Source organism: Microchirus variegatus, assembly GCF_963457635.1.
Source record: "Microchirus variegatus genome assembly, chromosome: 3".
NCBI classification, from domain to species: Eukaryota; Metazoa; Chordata; class Actinopteri; order Pleuronectiformes; family Soleidae; genus Microchirus; species Microchirus variegatus.
Window position 1 is genome coordinate 5,271,936 of NC_139804.1, and position 17,397 is coordinate 5,289,332.

At 42.1% G+C, this 17,397-nt stretch overlaps 1 protein-coding gene across 1 annotated transcript; it reads right to left on the minus strand.

Moving 5' to 3' along the window:
* Positions 1–2,823: 2,823 nt before the first annotated feature.
* Positions 2,824–14,453, minus strand: LOC310924620 (short transient receptor potential channel 4-like; the record flags this gene model as incomplete). The annotated part of the gene is made up of 10 exons (XM_083886408.1): positions 2,824–3,312; positions 4,422–4,511; positions 4,601–4,642; positions 4,779–4,973; positions 5,078–5,273; positions 5,383–5,696; positions 5,783–5,922; positions 7,003–7,339; positions 10,609–11,127; positions 14,076–14,453. 10 exons carry the CDS (start codon positions 14,451–14,453, stop codon positions 2,824–2,826), a joined length of 2,700 nt encoding a protein of 899 aa, XP_083742534.1.
* Between the last annotated feature and the right edge of the window lie 2,944 nt (positions 14,454–17,397).

A 17,397-nucleotide genomic window follows, 5' to 3' on the forward strand; every position in this document is an offset into this window, starting at 1 on the left:
CAATCTATGGTTAAAGCTGCCATATGTAAGAATGTGGCCAAAAACGGTTACTACATTCAAATTCAAAATACCAAGGTCATTTAGGTTTCGTTTTCTGACGTAACTGGCAACCCGTGGTTGCTCGGCAGCTGAGACTCTACTGACTGCAATGATTGGTAGACGGCGGTAGGTGGCGCCACATGCCAAAACATGACTTCAAAACATAAACATGATTTGCAGTCTTTTATTTTTTTTATGCAAATATTTTGGCTGCACTGTTGTTGTTGGTGAGTTCAGTTTGTTATATGAACATTATTCCTGAGTCTCTGTGACATATTCGGAGGATTTTATGGCCAGTTGCTTTAGATTTATTACATAATGCACCTTTAAGCATAAATCATCACTGTGTTTTGCTAACACTCTTAAAAACGATGGAATATTATTTGTGTGTGTACTATCCAGTGGTTATCGTGCGTAACCACAAAGGGAGCGATGTGGATCGTTGGGTGGGGTTTGGTTGTCTGGATCTTGTATGTCTGACTGTCAACTTTAACGCTGAATCCCAATTCCACCCCTACCCCTTTGTCGGAGTTCCCCTTGGCCCTCAATACAGAGTTGAGGGTGCTAGGGGTAAGAACGTTCCCCTAAGAAATGAGACGCCCCCCCATTTCCGTCACGTCGTCCTCACTTGACGCCTCTGGACTGCTACATCGACGATCGAGGCGTCAAGCCCTATCGCATCAACAATCCAAAAAATGCCGTCCTCACAACTAATGTCTGTTGCCTTTGTGTCATGTCAAGGGTTAATCGGATATCTCATCTAATCAAATAGCGATAGCAGCTAGCTAACCACTTACATACACTGGGATATTAGCATCAGCTACGATTAGCTAGTTATTCAAAACAAACTTGACTAGTGACTCATTACACATGACTGCCGTAATTACGACGTATTAGGCCAAATCATATAGACTAAAGTGACACTTTCACAGCAGCAGAGGCTGGAATACATTAAAGTCGTCATATTATACCCTATTTCTAGAAGTTAGCCTAGTTCCCTGGTGTGCGAATGAACATGTCTGTGACCTGCTTTGGTCAAAATACCTTAAGGATGAAGCAGCAGAACCAGAACGCTCGATTTTTTACCATTTTAACGTGTCATTTGAAGGGTTATCTCATCGGATATCTCATCTAAACAAATAGCGATAGCAGCTAGCTAACCACTTCAAAAAGGAACACCGGGATATTAGCATCAGCTACGATTAGCTAGTATTTCAAAACAAACTTGTCTAGTGACTCATTACACATGACTGTTGTATATCGGCTCTGGGTCTCGTTCTTCTGTCTGTACCTCGTCTCGTCCTTTCTGTCCTCCATCTTTCCTTTCACCCCAACCTATCTAGGCAGATGGCCGCACATCTTTGAGTCTGGTTCTGTCAGTTTTTTTTCTCAAAAGCAAATGAAATGAGCAGCAAAGGAAGCCAAGACACACTTTTTTTAAATATTTTTTTTTTATTTGATTGTAGTAATTCCAATATATGTTTGCACAATATCAAGACATTGCCATAGGGCCCATTTGCCTTTCAGGTTGCCGGTGCAATACCTGGCCAAAAAAAGTCACATACTGTAATATACTGTTAATAAGTTATTTCTTTATGTATTATCAATAACTTCATTTTGCATCATAAATATGTTCCTATTGTGAACTATGTATCAAAACACATCTTATTTTGAAATTTTGTGAATCTATCGTAATTTAGATATTATATTATATGGTGGAATATGATGTATGTGATATAATTTCAGGCTTGTATCAGCCTACTTCACATTACCTTTTATTTTAAGACACTCAATGGCCCCCAGGTCATTTGACGTTGAGAGCACTGGCTTAGACCATACAAGCCTCTGGGGGGCAGTGTTTGATCTGAGGTTAGATCAAAAACGACATTGTTATATGTCCCAAAAAAAAGATGAGGTCAGCTAATTGACTAAATAAATGGTTTTGGGGCATATTTCAAGATAACAAGGCAGTGATTCATTGGTCACAAATTGTGATCTAATAGTTCAGGGAGCACACGGTAAACCTTTTCCTCATGTATTGGACACCACAGAGTCCAGATCTCGACTCCATTGTGTCAGGATGTGCTGGAGAAGACTTTTACCACGGCCGTCCGACTCTCCATCCATCATAAAACGAAATTAATTCATTCGTGTGTATTTGAACCAGTGTCGCAACTAAAGTGTGCCTTAATGAAACCGAAGGAGGTCCAAGAAAATGTGAGTTTGTGACCTTTTTTTTTTCCCTCCCTGCCAGGCAGCGCATATTAGCTGATGAAGAGCAGCTGAGGAGGTTTAAGAACAAACCTCAACGTTACCCTGACATCATGTCTTCTGCTACAAAAAGAGGAGTAACATTTTCCTAGCTCACTGATTCCTTTTTAGTTGTTTTAATCAGTCAAAAAGAGCCAGATACAATAAACATACATGTAAGAAGCAGTATTTTAAGACACATTACAGTATTTTCAGTAAACGGTTCAAGGCATTTGAGTAGAGATTAGGCAACAAGGTGTCTTTGTTCTTTAGAATGAAGTATTTAAAGGTCAAAGGTGGACCAAACTGAGCTGTGTCACAAGTCCCTGAGCATCACGTCAGCAGGTCACCTCATCCTCACTCAGCAATGTTTGTCTTTCTCAACTCAAAGATGAATGCATGTTATAGCATAGCATTATGCAAGCTGATGCTAGAGTTAAACAGAAAATGACTACAGCACTCTTTAGTTTTCAGAAGATTCATTTCAATAAACCACGTCAACAATAAATGCTTAAAAAGATTGATTTGATGGGATTATTTTTTGCGTTTCTTTTGCCCCATCTTAGCCTCCTTGACTTGCTCTTTGCGGGAATGTTCAGTCGCCTGGATGTTCCTCTGCACTGACTGTAAGACCTCCACAACAACCTCCCCCATCTTTTGTCCTCCAGATCCTCCTGAAGTGTTTTCCGACAAAGACGGTTCGTCGCGTTTTTTAGGCCCGGCCTCTGAGACGTCCTTGGGTAGTTTGCTCTGTGCCTGTCCAATAGTGAACAGAGTGATTTCGCCATTGTTTTTCCTGTTAGTGGACATGGAGGCTGAGTTCTGTGGGGGGGACAGGATCGCTTCGAACACATTCAGGTTCTGGTCCGGCTCATCGTTGGAGAATTTGGGCGAGTATACGAACGGGTTTCCGGGGTACGCCATGGTGCAGCTCGCAACTCTACCTCCTGCCCTACCGTGAGATTTACTCTTCATCATTCCCATGACTTCATAGCGGAAGCTGGAGATGTCCTGCTTAAGCTCCTACAATGATAGAGAGCCAGAGATTAAACAACGTAGATTATGCAGCATTCCACTGCGTATAGCCAATGTGGAACTTCGCTATATGAATAAAAACAGGAATAATCAATTAATTACATGCAAAGTCAACACACAGATGACATTCTGATCATTTTAGCCATGGTATGTGGTCATCCAGAGTTTCAAAGCTCACATAGAGTGGTCCTGTTGCACATATATGTTAGTTATGGAGGTCTACTTACATACATTAACCTGTTTTTATGGTCAAAAACCTCCTAGTTGCTGTAAACGAGCCGATAGAAATCCTCTTTTCTGACGCAGTTCCCCAGCCACGAGATTTGAGACTCAACTCTCACACCCAGAAGACAGAGTCTTGTGATTGGCCAGTACCCGGAAGTGACATATTCAGCACACCCGCTCTCAGAAGCGCAGCTCCCCCCTCTGGAACGGTGGATGCACTGCTACTCATTATCAAAACATTGTTTTAACAATGTTTAAAAATATCTTCTTCACGACTCCCCGCCGCAGTCCCTTTTATGACTTTGACCCGGAGTCAGACCCAGAGTCAGAAGACACTGTCGCTCGCGAAACACCTCCACAACGGACGTTATTCTTCTTCTGCGGTTCAATGTACGCAAGCGGATGTGCCCGGACTAGTGCCCGGAGCAGGACGATCTGCTATTCTGGAGAAATGGTGTTTACGTAACCGTACCGGGTTTTTTCAGAGATCTCGCTGAGCCCGAGATTACCATAAAACACAGCGTTCTCAGCAGTGGCGGAAATGTTTGTTTTGAACCTTCAGGGCTTCTTAAACAAGGTAATGACGCAGATACACACTAAAAAACAGCGTTAATCGGAACTTCAGGTCTAGGTCCGCTTTAACACACTTCTACTTCTAATCCAACTTCAGTCTTCTTTGATGATGAAAAGACACAGCCGATCCTCCACTGTACTTTTCCAGACATAGGATTGGTTTGCGGAAACTGTGCCACTGGTTCGACAGAAACAATACCCATGAGTGACATGTGACCCCATGGTATGCCTTGCAATCCCCCCCCCCCCACCCCCACCGAAACATGTAACTAACTGCAGATTTGATTTTAAATACTAACCTTGAAATTCTCTTCCGTCAGCCCCTCTGCTGTCTTGGCATCTCTGATCTTAGCAGCCACATACCGCTTCACAAGGTTCCTCATAACCTCCTAAAACAACACAAACAGTATTTTTAAAAATGTTATTATAAAAGTACAAAGTTTTATGGAAAATGTCAGTTATTTTATTGCATTATTACCTGGTACTCGTGGTTTAGTCTCACATTTTTGGCTGCACGTGTCTACAATTAAAGAAAATAAATAAATCTGTTAGCTAAGCAACGCTAAATACTTTCACTTCCTTGATAATAGGTCATCATATGAATGTTCAAGCAAGTTACCCCAAAGGTCAAACCCATTGATCTCTAGAGTCCTTACCCCTATGGATTCGAAGGTCTCGAGCCTCCTTGTGCTTGGTCTCCTAAACAAACATGTCTTGATCCATCTCATTAGATAAAAGACTGATTTCGGACTGGGTATTATATTAAAGGGAGATGGCAAAGTCCCCCCTTCTTCAAAATAGCTCATCCATAATTTGGTTCTTGCAAATTTCCACTCTATATCTGCATGGTCCTGGAAAGAGTAACAAACGGCAATTTATCACAAACAAATAAACACTTTCGGAAGACAAATTATTCCGGGAAACCAACAAATCGGGGAGGGTGCACACTACTCACAGCTATGTGCTGGTAGGAGTTGTTCATCATTGCAATTAGCATGTTCAGCAGCACGACAAGGGAGATCACATTGTATGTGCCAAACATGGTGGTGCCCACAAACTCGGTGAATTCATGTTTTGGTTTCACATTGGTCACATGGAGGGAAATCAGGCCAAACAAAGACCAAAATAATGACTGCAGCGTCTCGAACAGCCTGCAAAGAAAACAACATACATCACCTTCTGCACCCCTACACAGAAGAATAGAAGAAATTAATTATTGATCATGCAAATTTGTCAGGAACAATTTGTCCAAGAACTTGCGTTGAGAAGGCGTTGTTTTGTTCTTTACAGCGAATCCCCCTGCACTCGATGCCCTCATCTATATCGTAATAAAAGTACAGCTGGTTGAGGCCATTGGCGAACGCTAAAAGCACAAGAAAGTAGATGAAAAGGAACTTGAGGATGTCCAGGAGCATCCGACCCAGCGAGATCTGTAAGGGTCCCAGATGGGAGTTGGCAGTAAAGAGGCAGATGAAGCGCAGGGAGCTGAAGATGTTGGCAATGGCAAACAAAGCCTCTGCTACTAAAGTCGGGTGCGACATTTCCCAGTTCTCTCTGAGTTTGGAGCCATTGTACTGTAAGAAGAAGAAATAAGGAAGATGATGAATACATGCCGTAATTATCAACAATTATTTTTTTCCTCTGTAACATAATACAGTACCTTTACATAGGCGAGCATCTTCAGAGAAATGGTTGCAAGATACAAGGCGTTCATTATGAAGTCCAACAAGTTCCACCAGTCGTCCAAGTAGTCTTCGAAACCGTTGTCCCACATCTGTTTGATCTCGGTCCATATGAAGCCTTGGGAAGATGGACAAACACAAGACATGGTCAACGAAATACACCAAACAACATGACGAGAAGATGCTAAGTGCTACTGAGTGTGTACAGAACAAACATGTATGCCTTTCCTGGGAATGGACAGATGTCTGTTAGGCTACAAACATACTGTACATGCTGGGTTCCCATTTGAAAAAAAAGTATTTCACTACACATTTTCCCAAGTTTCATCTCTTCTTTCATGGAACATGATGTTCATTTTTTAAATGGTGTTCCCACCTCCATATAGGGGTCGTACCTATGTTCCCCGGGTCCTTTGTTCCCCGATCGGGGAGCATCGGACCTTTTTTTTATAAAGAAATAAAGGTCCTATGTTCCCCACTTTGTGGAAGCCTGGGTGTGGAGCTCCAGGGTAAAGGGTTAGGGTTAGGGTAAGAGTTAGGGGTTAGGGTAAGGGTAAGGGTAAGGGGTAGGGTTAGGGTCCTATGTTCCCCGGGTCCTTTTGGGTGAACAGCGGGGAACAAAGAACCCTTTTTTAGAGAAAAGGCCCTATGTTCCCCGGTCTCATACAAAGCGGGGAACATAGGACCCGGGGAACATAGATACGGTCCCTCCATATATGAGTGGGAACCTGTGTGATTGGTGGCTGTCAGATGTCAACCTAGCAGCGATCAAATAATGCTGCAAATGCTTGGTTGTGGCTAATAAAAACCAGTCAGGAAATGAATGCGCGTAACTGCGTCGTTGTTTAAACTGGTTTAAATGTTACCTCTCAGGTAATACGCACTCAGTTCATCCAGCTTTCCAGGCCTCCCCTGCTGCCACTGGTGTGCCCTAAGGCTCTGTCCTGGGGCCCCTTCTTTTCCTATTTGCCCCTCATATAACATACACTCTCAGTGTCTCCACTGTTAGTCACTGTCCCCTCCGCCACCACGGGGAACAGGACATTCAGACTCAACCCACCTGTTTAAATTGGCATACATTTAAATATCTCCACAATCTCTCTCATCTTTTTTAGAGCCAAATGAACATAGCTTTAAATGAAAATGGAGTATTATGGGTGTGGCCTTTGTGTCTGTGCTTGTGTTTGTTGCACATTACCGAGCACCCATGGCAGGATCATCCATTCCACAGTGGTGGGAGCAGGGCCCTGGAAGTTGGGGTCTGCATAAGTTATATGCTGCGAGGCTAAGAAGAGCAGGAAGAGGAAGGTCATGTAGGAAGCGGTGTGACAGATGAACTTGATGAAAGGCCTGCGTATGAACAGCCCGTATCGGCTCTTTGGCGCGATCAGGTAGAAGATGGACAAGAGCGGAAATAGCAGGCTGATGACGAAACACGTGACCAGTTTCCCTGCCCAGTGGCGCCTCCTCCAGCCAGGGAACTGATCGTACCAACGAGACGCCAGCAGCTGCTGACAGTTAGGCTGAGCGACAAACTGGGAGACAGAAAAGAGGAAGAGAGAGAAACAAAGAACAGTTACTCGTCGCCAATCATCTTGACAACACTTAATGGTGACGCTTTGAGCACACGGCGTACAAGATCGAGTCTTGAAAGTATCAAACCAGTCAATCACATGGCAGTAACCTGCTTCAATTCAAACTGAGCAAAATAGTTGTTGTATGTTCAGAAACTGGGATTGCCATGCACAAACATCTCTAAGGTTTACATAGAATGGTCAGACATCCAGTCAGCTGCAGTTATCGGGGGGAATATGCCGTGTTAATGGTCAGAATGATGGAGGCAACAATTTCTCCCAACAGTAACTCAATTAACCACTCGTTACAACCAAGATATGTCGAGGGCCATCCCATGACTTGTCGATCCTTGAGTAAGATGGGCTATTACAGCAGGAGACCACACCAGGTGCTACTGTCGTCCCTTTTTAAATGTACTGCGTGTCAAATTATGTGACAAATGTTGAGAATGACAGTCAGAGGGGAAGTACAGATTGCAGGCCAATTGGAGTGGGTTGAGACAAGTGTCAAGGTCTGACGTGAAGGAGAAGGTCAACGACACAGTGGCACAATCTAAAAAAAGACGTGAGGTGGAGCTGTAGGGGACAGCTGGGTGTGACCAAGATGAACAAGATTAGAAAAGAGTCAATACGATGATCCACTGTGGCAACACCTAAAGGGAAACTCCAGAAGAAGACATAGACCAAATAAAGTGGCCAGTGACAAATAAAGTAGTCTATTATATGAATACATACCAATATCATAATGCCAAATCAATATGTCTATTTAGAAGAAATAATACCAAGCATGTCAGAGTTCTTATCTTCAGTTTTCAAGTACAAATGCAGTCACAGCTCCAGCCCCCACTTTGCAACTTTTGCAGCCTTTTAGAGCTGACGTTGAGTTTCTCAAACACAATGTGTCTGGACCAAAATTGCTCGACATTGTCACACAAAATGCAAAACACATTGTGTGTCCCTGTCGTCTCCAACTGCCCCAGGCACATGATGTCAAGACAACACAGACTCCTGAGCTGCCCCCTGCTGTTCATTCATAGCAAGGGCAACACTGAGGTTTAAATCAAAAAAAGAGGCTCAAGCTTCCACATTATTCTGCAAAAAAGACCAAGACAAGAACATTACACAAATGAATGTCAACCTGTTTTCCCCATTTCACATCGACTCTGACCCTTCAGATTGAATATAAACATCATCTGTGGACGTTGATGGAAGCTGATTTCACCTTTAACCACATTATGTCCAAATGGTTCCCCATCATGACTCTATGAGGCAATAAGCCAGGATTGATGAGGTCATCTAGCAACGCAGAATCAAACATACGCCCTGAATTCCATGTGAATGTTAGTTCCACAGGAAACACTTCACATGTCGCATCAAATAAAGCTCTCAAACTTCATAATGAATAATTCTAACGTTTTTAATCTCCCCACAATGTTCCGTACGTGCGGTTGCTCCAAGAAAACTTTTGTGCACAAAGCAAAACTATTATAAAATATGAAAATCTAAGTCAGGAAGCAGAGAAACGCTGGGTTCTGAATACATTAAAGGAGCATTTCACCATCAATAATGTGGACGTCCAGTAAGTGCTGGTGGTCGCTGAGGTCAATTACACACTGCATCACTTTGGGGGCCTTTTCTTTGCAGGAATCTAAACAGCCAATTCCTTCGAAAAGCACAGCGTGAGGACACGTTGTTTGTGCGGTTGTTAGCATTAGTCAGACAAAACAGTGTATACACAGCAGTTGCTCACTGGCCACCTCCAATTTTACTTTTATTTACCGCCCGGTTCTTGCAGCCGTGTGGTTCAGTCTGGAAATATATGACTCTGTTGCTATCTTATTTTTGAAACAATAACTGAAAGTTATTATAAGTGAGTCCTAATCTCATGTCATCCAAGTTAAAATCTCTCCGTCTTCTAAACCTTGAGACCAAATCATCGCAGTGACTATAAACTATAAAATAACAAAAGGGTCATAACATTTGTGCAGGCACTCTGCTCATGCTTGTCCCTATAAAACACATCTGACACTGCAGGTTTTTCAAATGTATGAAATGAAGTTTAAATTGTTAAATTCTGAAATGTAAGCACTATTTCAGAATTGTGCTAAAATAAATTGTTAAATTAACAAGAGTTAACGGATAATAACAGAGTTACCGATGCTAAAAATCATGAGCCAAAATGGGTAAAAACCACTGCGCCACCACTGAAAATTAACTTTACAACATACTAAATGAATAATTACACATTAAAGTCCTAGCATGTAACGCAGGAAATAAAAATAACAATTATGATATATTTAATGTTGTCCTCCTCCTTATGTTTATTATGTATCTCATCACAATGTGTCACTTTCAAACCAAAATGGCAGAAAGCTGGAATTGTATCCAGCCGTTAAATATTCCTCGGAATACGTTAAAAGACCGTTAAAAGGTCCCCTCCCCTATTAAAATATTATGAGTTTGTATTTCAGGGAAATGGTCATCACTTATTCCGTCATTATCTCCAATTATCCAATTGTCATGGGACTGTCTCAAAGTGCTACTGTAATGCGTTTCTAAGAGCTTAGCCCTGCAATTACACGTTGATCTACGCTCCCAGAGGACACGTCCACCCCTTTCAGGCCACTTACAGCTCGTCTTGGCGATGTCCTTGTTATCTAGTCCAATGTCGTTCAAAGAATGGAATTGGGGCGACTCGTTTCATGTGGTGCTTAGGTGCTAATATTGATGTAGCTGAAGTCAAAGTCTGTACTTAAAGGGGACATATTACGCACAATCAACTTTTTGATCATTTTAATACTTAGATTTGGGACTTTGGAGGCCCTATGAGTAGTAGGCAAAGTTTGATAAAAGATGAATCAGTCATGTTTTTGTGGTACATTGAATTGTTGGACAAACGTGAGACTTCCAGCCTCAGAGGATTTACATTGTATATATGACGGCAATGTGCCGGCTAGAGTCGGCAAATGATGGCTTTTCCAAATGCTAACTGCTGTTAGCTCCCGGAGCCTCAGTGACACTCAGCCTCTAGTTGAGTGTCACACGCTAGTTTCCTTTGTCTCATATGCATTTAAAGAGACAGGCACTCAAAAGCGAGCGTTCTGGATCTGCTGCATCATACTTAAGGTATTTTGACCAAAGCATGTCACAGACATGTTCATTAGGAAGCCAGGGAGCTAGGTTAGCTTGGAGAAATGGGGTATTATATGAGTCCTTTAACTTGATCGTACCTCTTTCTGGCAGAATTTGATCGCCAGCTTGAGTCGCGCCAGGTCGCCGCCGTTATCATCGAGCAGAGGATTGATGTCATCACGGTGGTTGAGGATCGTCTCCAACTCTTTGGAGCTCCTGGTCTGGTCCAGGAGGTCTTTCGCGAAATGTTTACATGTATGCGACAGCTCCTCGTACTCCTTCTTGAACTCTTTCTCCATCGCGCTGAGCTCCTTCAGCTCCCAGCTGAGCTGGAAGGCCGTGAGAAACGGGTCCTCGCTGGAGAGGGCGATGAGAGACGGGCTGGCGAGGGCCCTGTAGATGTTGAGGCGGGATCGCGAGTATCGCAGGCTGTCCATGTCCGAACCGGACATGCAGTCCCTGCAGTTGCAGCGGACGGCGTGCGGCTGCGGTATGGAGACGCCTCTCTGGACGAGCAGTTTGATGATCTCGTAGTTGTTGGTGTGGGCGGCGAGGACGATGGGCGTGATGTCCGGGGTGAAGTCTGAAAACTGCTTCTCCAGCAGAACTGGCGGGACCTTTTCCAGAAGAGACAGAGAGAAACAAACATCATGAGCAAAATAAATATAATGTCACAACCTGGGGCCCACAGTTGGTATATAGTGGTTAGCACTCTTGCCTTTGCAGCAAGAAGACCCGGGTTCTTGGGTTCGAGCCCCGTTTGGAACAACTATAGAACAAGGGCCTTTCTGCAAGGAGTTTACATGTTCTCCCCGTGTGTGCGTGGGTTTTCTCCGGGTTCTCCGGCTTCCTCCCACAGTCCAAAAACATGCGATATGGGGATTAGGTGAATTGGTCACTCTAAATTGACCGTGGGTGTGAGAGTGTGAGTGAATGGTTGTTTGTCTCTATATGTGGCCCTGCGATGGACTGGCGAACTGTCCAGGGTGTACACCCCCCCCCCCCCCCCCCCCGTGGAGGATAAAGTGGTAGATAATGGTTGGATGGATGTCACAACCTAGCTGGTAGCTAAGAAAGTGGATGGTTTGGAGACATCACCTGCAACCAGGCGCCTATTGGACAACATCAGCTGTCAATTACACTGATATCCACTATGCTATTCATCATTGTCTCTTGACAATATCAGATTTGAAAGTGAGAAGTGCTTCTCCCATAGACTTTCATTGAAATGGCACTCCAATGAACTGCTACGTCCATCCAACTTCCTTGGCTTCACTTCACATTTACATATAACGTCTACACAGTCGAGTTTAAAGTGATAGGAGTCAATTTAACACCAGTTCAGATGAGGAACACATCATAAATAGTTGTATTTTAGCATGAAATGAACAGCAAACTAATTTGATTCAGTACAAAGTGAGTGTTAAACTGGGTGTAAACACTGCCAAATGTGCTGTGTTTGATCACAACACAACACTGCTCTTCAAACCCACTCACAGGAAGTGAAACGACTACTTCGAATGGGTCTAATTTCATCTGTCTTGTGTCTCTAACCATCCTCTCTAACAACAAGCTCACAGCTAATGGCTTGTGGTTCAGCGTGGCCACAAAAACATCTTCGTGGTTGGAAGCAACTACAGCCTTTTTCTTTCTTTTTTTGCCCCCCCCCCCCTTTCTCTTCATACACCAAGTCCATTACAAGGAAAACCAGCACTGTTTGAAACAAAAACCCCCGAAAGGATGGGGGGAAAGAAAACACATTTACAACCAGAGACCATCAACTGTCTCGCACACAACCTGCAGAAAGACCCACAGCAGCAAATCATAGAGTGCTGCAACTTTACATGGAGCAACAAATAAAAGTTACATGTTTTAAAAATAAACACACACAGACATGCCTGAAACTGAGAGACGGGAGAAAACCAGTGATGCTCTCTTTACTTTTGGGTTAAAGTATCACTGAAGGAAAGACACCATTAAAATCACAAGAGCTGTGATGAGCAGTTGGGTTATTATATTAAATGAACCAAACAAAGACTATTAAAGGACATTAGTAACCTTAAGTAAGCAAAAAAAAAACTCAAAATATATTGAATTTGTCCATTGTGGGCTACTGTTATAGCCCACAATGGAATTGTAATGTTGTAATAGAGCTGACCCAGCTCCTGATATCAATATAAACGGCTAATTGTGGAGTGATGAAAGACAATTCAAACAATCAGGTGCTTCAATTTTCAAATAATTAAAACAACTTTCCCTACATTTTTTAAATGTTTACAGTTTAAACAGGTTTCTTCACAAATGCAAATAAATGGCACCACATACGGCTTGTGCCCTTATTTTGTGCCTTTTCCTTGTTCCTTGCACTTACTTCTTACTTAATAAGACACTGAAAACGGTTCCATAAAAATACAACTTAACGGACATCCAAGGACACTTCACAGAACAAGCATTCAAAGGCCTTTAGTCTGCACTGCATCTCATTAGTAGATTTGAATAAAAATACTGTATAATAATCCATTTTGGTGCACTTTACCGCATTTACAAAGTCTCTGAGCAAACTCACATACTGCAGTCCATGAGCACCACTCAGCTGATACATTAAAGATCAGTGGCCAATGCACAGTAACCCTAACCCTAACCCTAACGGTTTTCAAATTTAAAATGCAGTTTGAAACGACGCAACCAGTTAATCTCAAAGGTTGTACGTGTCATGCAGGACATCTGGTGCAGGAGTTGGTCTTTAATGAATTCAGTAATGGTCTTTCAGATCTTCATCTTTGCATTCAAACATATGGTGGTTGAAAGTATAGCAGTGTCTCATGTGGTGAAGTGCCATCACATTCATTTTTATACCTATTACATGGTGAATAATGAACTGAAATGTGGCTTTAAAATTAAATTTAGGGATAAATATTAGGGATGGGAGCGACCATACCACCCTTTTGTGTCCAATAACAATATCGCAAAATCGAGTAATTATATAACCGATATTAGCCATTTTATGAACGTATGAAGCCGTTAACACACACATTGTGTGCCGAGTCATTACAAAGATATAATTCTCCAACTGTGTAACAAGCATCACTCTCCCGAAAAAGAAGAAATACACAGCCCAAACATGACTCAGCTAAAATGATTTAGCTGATTTGTATTTACATTCTATCTGTCCGATATCCGATCCAGTGATTTTGACCGCTATCGGACAGATACCGATACTGACCGATACTGATTCCCATCCCTATAAAATATGTGTGGTTGCAGCCAAACTCAGCTGATTAAGGGTTAAAGACAGGGTTCACCCTGGACAGGTCAACAATCCACCAACATACAGAGACACTTAACCTAATCTGCATGTTTTTCGACTGTAGGAGGACGTTGGATTACCTGGAGAACCCAACCCTACATGCAGACCTGCAGAGAACCTGCAAAGGCCCTCACTCTCACTCGGATCCAAACTGGTGACCTTCTTGCTTTGAGGCACTCCCTAAATCATTCTGCTCTACTCTGGCTTTGGAGGTTGACTGAAGGCAGAATCTACAAGGGAAGAGGGGGCGTGGTTCACCTGTTTCTCCCCACGCTTCTTGTGGTTGAGCAGCAGCTCCACGGCGCCCACCACCTCTTTGCGGATGGCGTGCAGCAGGGCGTCGCCCACGTACACGTTGTAGCTGAGCAGCAGCTCCAGGATCTCCAGGTTCTCGTTCTCGATGGCGATGAGCAGGGCGGTGCGGCCCAGCGAGTCGACGCAGTTGATGTTGATCCTGAAGTAGATCTCGGCGTCCTCCAGGTCTTCCTTCACGCTGGAGTAGTCCCCCTTCTCCACGGCGCCCAGGTAGGCCTTCTCCAGGGCCGAGAGCTCCGACTCTGCCCGCACGATGCGCAGGGGGATGTGGTCCCGGTATGACGAGTTGTCGTTTGTTTTTCCGTAATACAGCTGAGACATTGTCGCTTCACAGTTTCCACGATAACTGGATGGACTCAGATAACTGAGAGATGGAAAGAAAAGTGGAAATTTACACTTATAAATAAAAGTGCTAAGTAGAACCATATAAGGTTCTTCGGCTTATCCTCATAGGAGAACCCTTTTTGGCTCCAGGTAGAAGGCTCCACCTGGAACCCTTTTGGAGGGTTCCACCAAGAATTCTCTTTTAAAGGGTTTGATAGGGTTCTCTGGATAAAAATGGTTCTTACTGGAACTAGTGTTACCAAGAACCCTTGAAAAAACCTTTCTTCGGGAAAGGGTTTTTCAGAAGCAAATGGTTCCAGCTAGAACCTCAGCCCTTGTAGAAGGACCAATTCGGAACCCTTATTTCTAAGAGTGTAAGAATAAAGAGCCGTGAGGGAAACTTTTACACAAAACGCTGATTTTTAATTACCTGAAATGTTTTTCTTATTGGTATGGGTTAATGTCAAATTAGGCCTGTCAGGATTAGGCATGGGATGATATGAGATACTGAATCTAAAGTAAAAATATCATGGTTTTATGATTATAGCTCCAAAAAGCCACCTTCTAAAGTCTTCACTGACTGCCAACCTGAGTGATTCCTGCACTTTTGTCAGACACTCTTAGAAATTAGGGTTCCAAAAGTGTCCTTCTAAAAGGGCTGAGGTTCTACCTGGAATCATTTGCTTCTTTCCCTGAATAAAGGTTTTAAAGGGGTTCTTGGTGGAACCCTCCAAAGGGGTCCCAGGTGGAACCTTTATAAAAAGGTTCTACCTGGAGCCAAAAAGGGTTCTCCTATGAGGACAAGCCAACGAACCTTCTATGGTTCTACTTAGCACTTTTATTTCTAAGAGTGAACCTCATACTTGAGGCACGATATGATCAAAAGTTTCAGTGGTTTTGATACCTTGACTTTTAAACACTGCGGTATACCATTAAACCTGTTATTGGCCCATAGTTAAGTCATTTCAATCAAGTTTGTTGGACAATAATATTGTCCCAGAAAATATCTTCTAAGATTTAAGACCATTTAAGCCACTGTTATAATAATAGTATAGCATAACAATGCACGTCCAGTCTTCAGTATTGAAATACGAACAAATCTCAGCCTTACAAAAATTTAACCAAATGAATATTTAACAATGTGGGGTAAGAGAGTATGAAGACTCTGCTGATCCAGGATCTCTAGTGGGTAAGACCTGCAAATCTGTCACTAATGGGGAATATATATATATATATATATATATGTATACATATATTAAATTAAGGTGAAAGATTTGTGTAGTTGAGCAAAAAGGAAAAACGCTCAGTGATTCTCTTATTGTCAAGACAGCAGCCCCAAGATTAGATTGCACATAATTGATCCTACACTGGGGAAATTAACTTATAACAGCAGCAAAGAGTCAGAGGAAGTGCAAAGGAGAGGAGATTAAGCATTAAAGTAAGATTAAAATAAAAAAAAAAATCCAAAGAACAAGACTATGAAAATGCCAATTGAAATAAAAAACATTATTATCACCATTTTTACCTTATATACTGTATAACATCTGTACAGATGTGTCTATACTGTGAGTATTGCATATTCTCCACTCCACTTAATGCTATAGAAAACACTTCTTATTCATATATAGTTTGCATTATAAATGCTATGGGGAAAATTATCATATTAGCAGTTGAAATGATTTAAATAGGAACAGGTTGCGAATGTTTGATTATGATTAAATTAAAGATTAAATTCCTGGTGCATTTTTTCATAAAGAGAAAACTTTTACCTTCCTCCTGTTGCTTTTCACTTTGGATTCACTCACGCGCCGCTCAAGGGAGAACTCAGGGCGAAGACAGTCCGGAAGGAAAGTTGCGCGCACGTTTGGATCCTCATCTTATTACTGAAGTCTCCACAGTAAAACTCACACTGACTCTCGTGGAAAAAAACTAAACAAAAAAAACTCTGCTCGCGCTCACATCATCTGTCTGTGGAGGTTTGGACCAGCACGAGTGCGTGCGCAAGGAGCACGAGACGAGGATGAGATGCGTTTTAATAATAATGACATCTGCTCCTGGCACAGAGTGTGCGTAAAGTGCGCTCATCAAAGACGCAGCTTCAGCCACAACCGCGCCCCTTTTTATTAGTCCTGCAACACAATCACAAATAATACAGAGTTGTTGTTGTTTTTGTTGTAAAGTAAGTAAAGACAATTCTTACATGTTAGACGTGTATTAAAATTTGTTTATCCTATGTTTTCTTCTTTAGATGTTGAATTCTGTATTTTTATCACAACATTATGCATTTGTTTTAAGCTCAAACATATGACAATACCTATGTAATACCCTATTACATGCTTTTAATAATGAAAACGACAACAAACATATTTTCACTTGTTTGCGATTTTTTTTACATAACTTTGGGAAAATGCAACTAGTTGACAAGATATGATGACATTTCATTTTGACTATAGTATTGTTTGTGAGTGAGTATGATAGTAAATGTACGCGACTATAGTACTGTTTGTGATAGAGTATGATAGTAAATGTATGCAACTATAGTAGTTTGTGAGAGTGTATGATAGTAAATGTACGTGACTATAGTACTGTTTGTGAGAGAGTATGATAGTAAATGTACATGACTATAGTACTGTTTGTGAGCGAGTATGATAGTAAATGTACATGACTATAGTACTGTTTGTGAGAGAGTATGATAGTAAATGTACGGGACTATAGTACTGTTTGTGAGAGAGTATGATAGTAAATGTACATGACTATAGTACTGTTTGTGAGCGAGTATGATCGTAAATGTACATGACTATAGTACTGTTTGTGAGAGAGTATGATAGTAAATGTACGGGACTATAGTACTGTTTGTGAGAGAGTATGATAGTAAATGTACATGACTATAGTACTGTTTGTGAGCGAGTATGATAGTAAATGTACATGACTATAGTACTGT